The sequence below is a fragment of the Pithys albifrons genome, chromosome 11 (assembly GCF_047495875.1).
Source record: "Pithys albifrons albifrons isolate INPA30051 chromosome 11, PitAlb_v1, whole genome shotgun sequence".
Taxonomy (NCBI): Eukaryota; Metazoa; Chordata; class Aves; order Passeriformes; family Thamnophilidae; genus Pithys; species Pithys albifrons.
The window spans coordinates 72269-83839 of NC_092468.1; the positions used below are offsets into that span (position 1 = coordinate 72269).

Genomic DNA, 11571 nt, shown 5'->3' on the forward strand with positions numbered 1-11571 from the left:
GGGTGGGGGCCAAGGGGCAGCAGGGCTTTGCAGGGAGGATGCTGCCCCAGAGGGAAGGGCAAACACGGCTGGTGCTCTGGGCTGGCAGTGTCTGCCAATGAAAGCGGGGGCTCTGCAGGGCGGCGGCCGCAGTGGGGCTGAGGCAGGGCCCACTCTCATCACAGCCCCTCCTTGTGGGGAAGGTCCTGCCAGCCACAGACATGCTGCAGGACCAGCCCCGGGTGCTGCAAGCCACGGGCCAGGCAGCTCTTGAGCCGCTGTGCAGAGCTCATCCCACAGCAGACACTTCCAGGAGAGGCTGTTCCTGCAGTGCCCAAACAATGCTGGGGCTGGTGGGATGTGCCAGGCTGTCTCCTGCTCGTCCAGCCTTCCTCCTCCTCCTCCTCTTCCTCCTCCTCCTGCTGCTGCTGGTGCTGGGTGAGCTGGGGGCTGGCTCTGCCTTGGGGCTCAGCACTGGGGGGCTGCTGAGTGGGGCAGGACAGGGCCCGTGCTGGGCCCAGGGTAGGACACAGGGCAAGGGTGTGTGGAGCAGCCGTGCAGCAATGAGGGGCAGAGCTGCTTTGGGGAGGGCAGGAGGGCAATTGCTTCCTGCAGCTCCCAGGGATCTCTGAGCAATGGGGGAATTTCCGATCCCTCTCTAAGGGGATCATATCATGTGATGTGATACATGCTGGAGTCCTTTTGAGAACTGGAGGAATCCACTTGGAACCTCAAACCCGACCCAAAGGGACTTGTTGAGGTGTCAAATCGGGAGAAAAGGGACACTCACAGTGGAGCTGCCCAGGCTGGAGGTGCTTGCCCAGCACAGACTCAGCAGTGGGAACATGCACAGGTAACACAGGACTGGGCTGGGTTGCTGCCCCTCTCACCAAATCCCTCTGTGCCCCACGGTGCAGTTGCCGGTGTGATGGCCCAGGAGATCTGCAGCTCCCCAGGTGCTGGTGAGTACAGGAATAGGTCCTGGAAATGGCACTGTGTGTGGCTGGAGATGGAAGGGGAGGGTGGTTTTGTTCTTGGGTAGGTTTTTTGGAGAGTTTATTTTACTTGTTTGTTTGTGGGTGGTTTTGTTTGGTTTTATGTTTGAGGGGTTTTTGTTGGTTGTTTACTTTTCTGGTTTTCCTTTTCTGGTGAACCCCAGGAGATAAAACTGTTCCCCTCCTGGATTCAGAGGCATGTTCCCATCCTGATAACAGTAACATTGTACCAGACCATCCATGTGCCATCTCTCCAGGTGACCTCCCAGCTCCTGCCCTCTTCATGAACACCTCCAACGCTCAGCAGGGAGAACAGGTTCTGTTCCGCTGCCTTATTGCCCATTGGTCTCCCAATATCCGGATCGTCTTTTGTAAGGAGGGGGAGGAGGTGCACAGCCTGAAAGCCCAGCAGGGGAAGCTGAGTTACTTTGTGCCCTTGACCATGATGAGGGGTAGCTCAGGGACATACACATGTGGATACCAGCACAAGGACAACAAGAACCGAGTGATGAACTCTGCCCTCAGCGCTCCCCTGAACCTGAGTGTCACAGGTGAGTGGTGGCACTGGGCAAACAACACTCAGGCCCCACAGACTCTGCCCCATGGCATGTCCCCAGGAAGGTGGGATGCTGGGGGTCAGTTCAGCCCAATTTTTGGCACCAGGAACACTCTTCCTAGCAAAGGGAAAGAATCCTGCTTGTCTCTTGCCCCAGCATGATGGAAAGGGGAGAGTGGTGGTGTCACATCTAATTCAGAGCCAAAACTGGGCAGGGCATTCACTTATTGATCCCCAGTGCTGGAGGTGACCCTGCTGGAGCCTCATTTGCTTGGATTTCATTTCTGTCCCATCACCCCTGGCCTTTGCTTATGAGTGTTGTCTGTAACTCCCTCACAGCAGGCCCAGTTCATTTCTCCTTCCTCCATCATTCCCAGTTTTAAACTCTCAACCATCCTATTGGATGAAGCAGCTCAGTCCTGCTTGGTGAGGTGGGTCCCAGCTCTGCCCAGTGGATGCTGAGCTGCAAACACAGAGCACAAAACTCTGTGACCCAAATCAGCATCACAGCCACGTCTTGGCCTGTAATATCCAAATCCTCCTCTTCATCCCCTTTCTTGCATCCAGAGCAGGATTGAGGAGAAAACTGCATGTGCCCCCATGGCCTTGGATACCACCCCCAGAGCTCTGGAGCCACTTGTGCCCATGGCCAGTTTCCCCTTGGCTCCTTGTGTCAGAAGAGGTGGGAGCAGCAGTGAGAGCAGGGTGGGGGCCAAGGGGCAGCAGGGCTTTGCAGGGAGGATGCTGCCCCAGAGGGAAGGGCAAACACTGTTGGTGCTCTGGGCTGGCAGTGTCTGCCAATGAAAGCGGGGGCTCTGCAGGGCAGCGGCCGCAGTGGGGCTGAGGCAGGGCCCACTCTCATCACAGCCCCTCCTTGTGGGGAAGGTCCTGCCAGCCACAGACATGCTGCAGGACCAGCCCCGGGTGCTGCAAGCCACGGGCCAGGCAGCTCTTGAGCCGCTGTGCAGAGCTCATCCCACAGCAGACACTTCCAGGAGAGGCTGTTCCTGCAGTGCCCAAACAATGCTGGGGCTGGTGGGATGTGCCAGGCTGTCTCCTGCTCGCCCAGCCTTCCTCCTCCTCCTCCTCTTCCTCCTCCTCCTGCTGCTGCTGCTGGGTGAGCTGGGGGCTGGCTCTGCCTTGGGGCTCAGCACTGGGGGGCTGCTGAGCGGGGCAGGACAGGGCCCGTGCTGGGCACAGGGCAGGACACAGGGCAAGGGTGTGTGGAGCAGCCGTGCAGCAATGAGGGGCAGAGCTGCTTTGGGGAGGGCAGGAGGGCAATTGCTTCCTGCAGCTCCCAAGGACCTCTGGGTAAAGGGGGCAATTTCCAGCCCCTCTGAGGGAGTTCTGGTCATAGTGTGAGATTTGGCAGATGCTGAAGTATATTATTGAAGGCAGAGACATCCACCAGGAAGGAAAACCAACCCAAAATGGGTTTGTGAAGGTGTCAAAACAGGGACAAAGGACATACAGGTTTGAGCCACATAGGTGGGAATGTGTTCACCCAGCAAATACTCAGCAATGGGAATGTGGACAGGGAACACTGGGCTGAGCTGGGTTGCTGCCCCACTCACCAAATCCCTCTGTGCCCCACGGTGCAGTTGCTGGTGTGATGGCCCAGGAGATCTGCAGCTCCCCGGGTGCTGGTGAGTACAGGGATAGGTCCTGGAAATGGCACTGTGTGTGGCTGGAGATGGAAGGGGAGAGTGGCTTTGTTCTTGGGTTGGTGTTGGTTTTGGTTTTTGGAGAGTTTCTTTTGCTTTTTTGATTGTGGGTGGTGTTGTTTGGGTTTATGTTTGAGGGGTTTTTGTTGGTTGTTTGCTTTTCTGGTTTTCCTTTTCTGGGTGAACCCCAGGAGATAAAACTGTTCCCCTCCTGGATTCAGAAGCATGTTCCCATCCTGATAACAGTAACATTGTACCAGACCATTCATGTGCCATCTCTCCAGGTGACCTCCCAGCTCCTGCCCTCTTCATGAACACCTCCAACGCTCAGCAGGGAGAACAGGTTCTGTTCCGCTGCCTTATTGCCCATTGGTCTCCCAATATCCGGATCGTCTTTTGTAAGGAGGGGGAGGAGGTGCACAGCCTGAAAGCCCAGCAGGGGAAGCTGAGTTACTTTGTGCCCTTGACCATGATGAGGGGGAGCTCAGGGACATACACATGTGGATACCAGCACAAGGACAACAAGAACCGAGTGAGGAACTCTGCCCTCAGCGCTCCCCTGATCCTGAGTGTCACAGGTGAGAGGTGGCCCTGGGGTACAGGCAAACAACACTCAGGTCCCACAGACCCCAGGTATTGTAAAGGATTCTGCCCTGCCCCCTGGCATGTCTCCAGACAGGTGGGATGCTGGAGGTCAGTTCAGCCCAGTCTTTGGCACCAGGGACACTCTTCCTAGTCAGGGAAAGAATCCTGCTTGTCTCTTGCCCCAGCATGATGGAAAGGGGAGAGTGGTGGTGTCACATCTAATACAGAGCCACAGCTGGGCAGGGCATTCATTTATTGATCCCCACAGTTGATGGATGGTTTATCGGGGTTCCCCACAGTGTCTGAGTCTGTGCAGCACCTGGGGGAGCTGCAGACCCTCACCCTGTGCCTTTCTCCTCCCAGGCAGCGGGTCCAGCTCCCTGACAGGAACATCCACTGAAGGTGAGTGATCCCCAAATGCTCCTTGTGCCTGAAGACGAGGCCATGGCTGCCCAGCTACCTCCACCAGCTTATTAGGGGTGTCTTCAATCAGGCTCTAGCTTGCCTCTAAGGGTATATACTTGTCTAAGCTTCCTCTCCCCATCATGCCTTCTCTGGTCTCCTCTCTACCTCTAAGACACCATGTCAGGGACATTGGGCAGATTTTCTTTAGCAGGGTGGTTCCACATTCATCCAGTGAAGCAAGATGTGAGCTGGGGGCTCTGCTCAGTATCTGGGATGGTCCCTGCATAGAGCACTGAGACTCACAAGCTCTGCATTCCTTTGGTAGGCAGCAACCCCTCGACCAATACAGTGCTCCAATCCAGAGGTAGGTGATTGTTGGTGAGCTCTTTCTACCATGTCCTTCATTATTATTCTGCATTTTCCATTTTGTGACCTTCCCTTTCTTCCAGGGCCAGCCATTCCCCTCTGGATCTGGATCCTGCGCTGTGTCCTCACCTTGTTCCTCCTCTTGTCTGTCCCCATCATCATCCTCATCCTGGAGAGAAGGAGCCAAAGTGCCGCTGGGGCTGCTCAGCCTGGAGACATCCCCATCCCCACTGTCCTCTGATGTCCTCCCTGCCCTGGACTCCCTGCTGTGCCTGTGTCTCTGCACAGGAACAGAATGTGACCAACCCCACCCCCAGCTCCCTTTGGGCTCAGGCCAGCTGGGGCAGTGTGCCCAAGGGATGTGCTGCCACTGCCCTGCTCTGCTTTGCTCAGCCCCTGCTCTCTCCTCAGGCACAGCCCTGTTGAACTTGCACTTATTAGCATATTAGTTTAACCTTCCGCAGTTATGATGTTGACACCCCGTAAAGCTCCATCCTGTAGCTGCAGGAGTCACTGAACCAGCCCTGCCAGAGGCCACCAGCCAACCAGACCTGCTGTGGGCAGACACAGCTCTGCAGTGTCCAGGAGTGCCTGATGCCTCTTGGTGAGGCTGGGGCCAGCAAGGAGTTCTTTTGGACAGGGTGTGCCATGGTTGAAGAGCTGTGTCTCCAGGTGATAGAACTACAGGAAGAAGAGCAGAAGCTGCATAGTATTGGAGCAAATGAGCAAGAGAGAGATGATTACAGTTTCAACACTCTGGGGAGTCTCAAACCTCCATTGTAGTGGAGAAGGAGGTGGACTCAGAGCCTTACCCGGTAATTAGTCAGAGGACTGCTAGTCAAAGGTCTGTTAGAGATGAAGGCTGGAAGCAGGTCACTGCACATACCAGGGGGAAGTTCCTCCTCAGGATTTGACAGGCAGGACTGGTACCTTGTACAACAGGCATGAGGCTCTGGAACTGCAGTCCAGAAAACTGGTGAGATGGGTTTCATGTGAAAAGGAGAGACAGAAACGCAAAGATTTCTCGTCTTACCTCTATTAACATAAAGTTATTAGCTATAAGCATCCTCGGAACAATCAAAGCTTTATGAACCCAGCACTGCCTGTCAAACAATGGACAGAACATAGGCTGGAAAGATTTTTGACCTCCCTGTGAGGACCACACTTAAGCCAGGGAGAACTTATTAGCTCTAAGGGTCTCCAGAAAATCAGAGTCTTGTAGTCTCAACACTGCCTGTCAAACTATGGACAGCGCATGGGTTAGAAGGGTCTCTGGCCTCTCCTATGAGATGACACTTAATAGCAAGAAAATAAATTTTTCCACAACAGCTCCCGAAATAACATTTATTAATACAAGTATGTGACAGTTATTGTGAGTTTTGTGTTGTCGGTCATAACGTGGAGCTGCAGGATTGTATTTAATTGACAACAAAAGACCCCAAAAGAAACCAGCACAAAACACATTTTACAGAGACAAGCATATCAAACTTAAATTTCAGTACAGCAGTGTATTCCATTCTCAAGACAGACAGAAATCAGCAACAGAAAATACTAACTAGAAACACAACCACCCAAAACCCTTATCTAGACACCCCCTCAGTAACATAGGGCAATAAAATAGCTTGCACACCCCCTTCTCTGTAACACAAAACAAAAGGAAAGAACAGAGCTACTTCTCATCAACACACGTTGAAAAAGAACTGCACGCTGCAAAAGAACACGACTAATATAAAGTACTTAGTAAGTTGCAAAGTGTATAGCAAGTCACTGGTATTAGTATTAAAGTAGCAAAACACAGTAAGTAAATAAGGTGATTATAGAGTAAGAATCAAAGTAGCCGTAAGCATAAGATATAAGATAGAATGCATAAAGTAATAAGCTTTGTAAGAGAGTAAAGTATAAGATATGAAAAATGAAGTATAGAAAGCCCATAGTTTCTCACCCCTACATTGTCCGAAGAGGTGGGAGGAGGCAGGACAAGCCGCTTGCAGTTACCTCCACAGAGATGATGGCACTTCTCCCCAGTTTTGGTTTATACTCAATTTTTTTTATACCTTTTTTTTCCTTTAGGTGGTTTGTGTGACTAAAGTCAATACTTTGGGGGTGATAGATGCCTAAGGGGTGGCTCTTTGGGTCTCTGCAGGGTGCCGCAGGGTGCGGCGAAGAAAGGCCATGCTAATTCAATAACATTCCATTCTTCGGTAACACCATCAATATCAGCATCCCTCCAGCGGGGCTGAGGCATTGCCCTCAACTAATCAAGACCTTATTCTGGCCATCACCCCACACCATGCTGCCAAAGGCCCTGCCTGTGCTTGTCAGGAGCCATCTCAGCTGTGGGGAGCAGGGACAGCCACCTTGCCCTGCCCACTGCAGCCCCCACCTCCCACTCCTGCTTTGGCCTCTGGGGCCTTTCAGCAAAAGGGTCTGCAGCTGATGTGGCTCCACTGCAGCAGCAGCTCCTTCTTCTTTAGATGTGGGCTGAGCTGGAGGAGCTCAGTTCCTGCCCTTACACTTTGCTCGAGCCCTGCCAGGGGTCCATCTCATCCACTGCTGTGCATGGAAAGCTGAGGACACGTTTCCTGATCCCTGTGGCACTGCAGATCACTCATGTGATGTATTTCTTCCACAGTGTGATCGACAATAATCAAAGCCTTTTGTCCAATTTTCTGGGCTCGTTTCAGAAAACACCTCAGGTCTTTGTGGTGCAACAGTTGATGGGAAACACACCAGACTATGAAGAGTGGAAAGAACGGGTTTTAATTGTGGACCTCGAGCACACCACTGAAGAAGCACTCTGAGCCTAAGTAGCTGCATACTAGAGAGTTGTTGCTGAAGTTTTAGAATGAAGCAGTTTTACTAGTACTGGGGTTTTTTTTCAGAAGTTTTTTTATGACTTGTCCCAGCTTGTTGTGATTGGAGGGACTTCTTTATTGATTGATGATCTTAATAATTGATAACATCTATCAGAATTTGCTTAATAGTTATTATAGAAATCACTTCATATAAAGTAGCTTAGCTTTTGGCAAAAATCCTAAGGTACAGATGTGTAGGACTTGGCCTTGATGCTTCTATACTAAGGGGCATTAGGGATTTCCCATATTAACTAATATAGACTGGACACCATATGAAACAGAGATAAATCAGATGTCAAAAGAACAGGATAATTAGACAAATTCACCCATTAGACCGGTTACCCTTGCTGACAGATCCGATTTGGGACAGTTTGGAGCCAAAGGTAAAAAGGACACATGAGGAAGACTCCAAACTTCATCCCCAAAGACCACCAGAGACCTTCGTCCCTAATTCCCAGGAGGTGCACAGAGGCCGAGAAGCTGGAAATCAGTCCTTAGAACTCATTATAATAACCCTGCCTTCTCTAGGAAAATAATGTTTATGCATGAGGAAATAATGAGTATGTATAACTGACTTACATATAAACGTTGTTAACTCGACCAGGTGTGCATGTTTTTGGAGGAGCTGTTCCCCAGGCACCCAGGCCTGGAATAAACGTACCTCTCTATAGCCTTATGGGATATATAGAGTCTCTATCCCGCAAATCATTTACAGAGCTTTCCTTATGGGCTTTTACCACACCAGGTCTGTGTGTCTCCAGGAGGTTTGTTCTCCTGAATGAGTCATCCATCATCGACAGCACTGTCTCTTCCCGGGACATCCCCGGGATCGGGAGGGTCTCAGACCCGCTCACCCCCCGTCCGCCGCTCTCCCCGCACTGTCGCGGCAGGAGCCCCGGGAACACGCCAGGACAGCTGTTGTTTCTCCGAGGCAGGAGCCCCGGGAACACGCCAGGACAGCTGTTGTTTCTCCGCGGCAGGAGCCCCGGGAACACGCCAGGACAGCTGTTGTTTCTCCGCGGCAGGAGCCCCGGGAACACGCCAGGACAGCTGTTGTTTCTCCGCGGCAGGAGCCCCGGGAACACGCCAGGACAGCTGTTGTTTCTCCGCGGCAGGAGCCCCGGGAACACGCCAGGACAGCTGTTGTTTCTCCGCGGCAGGAGCAGCGCCAGCTGCGGGACTTGCACGGGCCGCCCCCGCAGCCCCGGGACGAACCAGAGAGGCCCCCGCCAGTCCAAGCAGAGCAGCTCCGTGCCGGTCTGGCTCTGCCTCCTGCAGCGGAGCTTCGGCTGCCGCCCCTTTCCACCCACATCCCAATTCTATTTGTTACCGTCCCCATCTGTCCCCAATCCTTGGGTTTCTATTGGGTGTTAGTCCCCTCCCTTTCCTATATGCTGGCTAAGCACCTAAGCCCCTTTCCGCTTCCAGAGTTCTTACCCAACCCAGTCCCAGCCCTGGCACCTTCCCCCCAGTAACTTATAAAAGCCTTGTGTATTTCGCAATAAACGTCTTTTGCCTCTCGCCTCCGGAGTGGAAACATCTCCTGTCTCTGCGCCCCCTCGGCTCCGGAGGCAGGCGGGAGATGCCTCCCCTCCGCCCAAGACTGTACAAGGACACTCTTTGGAGTGTTGCAAACTTGAGGGTTCCCGAGCTCCAAGAGGCTCCCAGGGGTGTCCCACTGAGAGGGAGGTGCTGGGGAGCTCCAGGGCCTCCCTCAGGATTGCTGTCTGTGGGGTCACAAGGTGCCTGGCTTTAGTTATCTACTGAATTTCCATCCTCGTGTCAGTAATTACTGCAGTTTAAAAGATATTTGGAAATTGTATCCAAATTGTTTCATTTGGGCTACAATTTATGTAGAAATGTTCCAAGGCTTTCAGGGCATGACTTACTGTCCTGTTACATTCAGGATTGTTCCCACCTTTATCATACAGGAGCACCTGGTACAGTCAAGGGACACTTCACCACACACCTGGAACGGTCAAGGGGCTCTTCATTGCTCAGCTGATTTGGTCAAGGCTTGTCAGGAGCTCCTGAGATCATGGAGCAGGCCTGAGGAGAACGGCGGGGGGGATGCACCAGCACAGAGGCTTCTAAGAAAGATGGGGACAAACTTTCTGTAGGGCCTAGACATAGCTGGGGTAAGACAAGAGGTAATGGTTTTAAACTAAAAGAGGACAGATTAGAACTAGATATGACAAGAAAGTTTTACAATGAAGTTGTTGAAAGACTGGCACAAGTTGCCCAGAAAGGTGATGCCTCCTCCCTGGAAACATTCAAGGGCAGGTTGGACGGGGCTCTGAACCTGATCTGGTTGAAGATGTCCTTGCTCATTGCAGGGGGGTTGGACTAGATGAACTTTAAGGGTTCCTTCCTACCCAAACTCTTCTATCATTCTACTTCATCCAAAGCTGACAAGGCTCACACAGGTTTCAGACCCCAGTCTGTAGAGGGATTTGTTACAGAAAATGGCCATGTGAGCGATCCAGACTGTGTGGACTCTGGGAGAGTGAAGCAGCTACCAGCAAATAAACCAAGGCACAGCTGCTGCTGAGTGGTAAAGAAGAAATCACTCCCCAGGAGTTCCCACAGCAACTCCCCAGACTTCCACACAAGAACTCATGAAAGTTTCTCACAAGACTCTTGATATTCACCTGGGAACCGTTAGGATGTTTTATCAAAACACTGGACTTGTGAGATATGGAATAGAACCAACAAGAAATGTTGCTTCATGGTGTGAATATTACTATAGCCAATTAGCAGGTAGCTTTGACCCTATAGAAACCACTTGCAGTGTATCAATAAATGGCATTCTACCTAAAACCACAGTTTCATTGTGTGATGTTCTTTGATCCTCCACATTTATAGCTTTACAGCTCAGCATCACCTTTGCTGGCCCAGGTGGCAGCTCTGCTAAAAAGCTGCAGCAAAGAACCTCCAGAGCTCAAGCAGCTTTTGTGCTGTCCTGAGCTCTCACTGTCAGGCGCTGGGGGTTGGCTTTCGACTGCCAGGTGCCCACCAAGGCACTCTCTCAGTCCTTCTTTTTTGTTCCCCTGGGTGCCTTCAGGGTTGTTTCTCTCACATTTCCCTCACTCCTGTCTCAGTTATGGCACCCTGGAATTTGTCCTTTCTCCAAAGGGTTATCACAGAGGTGCCACTAGAATTGTTTATTGGCTCAGCTTTGGGCACCGGCTGGTCCATTTTGGAGTTCTCTCTGTAACAGAGTCAATCAACCCTTAGTCTCTTCTGACCTCATTGAAACCTGCAGCCCCCTCACTGTTACCAAAACTGATACACAGCATCACTAAAGCCTATTTGTAACATTAACACACACTTCCATCCCAAAGTTACCCCCCTCCAGGTTAGAACCACCCATCACTGGGCATGTGCATTTTTTGACTCTCTTCTCTTAGAGTGAGAGAATTTTACACCCATCAGGAACAAGGGTGTTTATGATTAAACATAAACTCCACCTAAACATAAAGAAATAGCATAAAAGTAACTCAAGAATGGGGGAAAAGTGAGGGAAGAAATCATCATAACTGCAGGGCTGAACCTGTCTCTGCCCCACAGGAGCTTGTTGGGTAAGAACTGTACTCTCCACACACTGAATACTTTTATTGGGATTAGAACTTGTCTGGGTGTTGCTTTAAATACGTATTTGCAGTCAGGCACTGTCACTGGCAACCTTCAAACCTTAACCTGTCCCAGTTTTCTATTAATAAAGAGTGTTATTCTGTAACCTGTCCCTGGGAGTCCTTCCTGGGCGCAGCAGCTGCTGCAGCAGGAACCCACTGGAATAAAGTGAAAAGACACACTGAGGGGTCTCCCTTGTGCTGTTGGCTCAGCCCCCTGGGAAGGGCAGTTGAATTCCCCTCTGATGCAGCAGGACGGTTGGGTGAAGGGTCCCCAGAACGGGGCACTGACAGACTGGTCAGGAATGAGGGGCTCGGATTTCCTGGGGCCCTGACAGACAAATCAAACACTGAGGGTCAAGGAAATCTCCCCTTTTCATGGGACAGAGGGCAGCACATGATTCACAGTCGTGAATAACCTGATGGCCTCTATGGTCAGGTCCACTCCTCGATCACAAGCCCATCCGTATGTCATATCTCTTCCCAGATGTCCTGATGTTTCATGGGTCCATCAGACTACAAATAGCTCACCCT

At 51.6% G+C, this 11571-nt stretch overlaps 1 protein-coding gene across 3 annotated transcripts; it reads left to right on the top strand.

Moving 5' to 3' along the window:
• The first annotated feature begins 217 nt into the window (after positions 1-217).
• LOC139676800 (uncharacterized) lies at positions 218-8276 on the top strand. Of its 3 annotated transcripts, none has more exons than XM_071566127.1 (8): positions 218-417; positions 897-941; positions 1139-1525; positions 3132-3176; positions 3479-3772; positions 4143-4181; positions 4510-4548; positions 4634-8276. In XM_071566127.1, the coding sequence occupies exons 1-8, from the start codon at positions 321-323 to the stop codon at positions 4789-4791; spliced, it is 1104 nt and encodes a 367-aa protein (XP_071422228.1). In that variant the 5' UTR covers positions 218-320; the 3' UTR covers positions 4792-8276. The 3 variants fall into 3 exon arrangements, with proteins under 3 accessions (XP_071422228.1, XP_071422230.1, XP_071422229.1); XM_071566129.1 differs by having other exon boundaries at positions 1232-1525; XM_071566128.1 differs by lacking the exon at positions 3132-3176.
• The last annotated feature ends 3295 nt before the right edge of the window (positions 8277-11571 follow it).

Excerpts from the sequence above, each read along its gene's own strand:
- LOC139676800 (XM_071566127.1), top strand. The coding sequence starts at position 321 with ATGCTGGGGCTGGTGGGATGTGCCAGGCTGTCTCCTGCTCGTCCAGCC. Across the intron at positions 1,526-3,131 it reads CCTGAACCTGAGTGTCACAG|TTGCTGGTGTGATGGCCCAG; the intron begins GTGAGTGGTGGC and ends CCCACGGTGCAG. Across the intron at positions 4,549-4,633 it reads TACAGTGCTCCAATCCAGAG|GGCCAGCCATTCCCCTCTGG; the intron begins GTAGGTGATTGT and ends CCTTTCTTCCAG.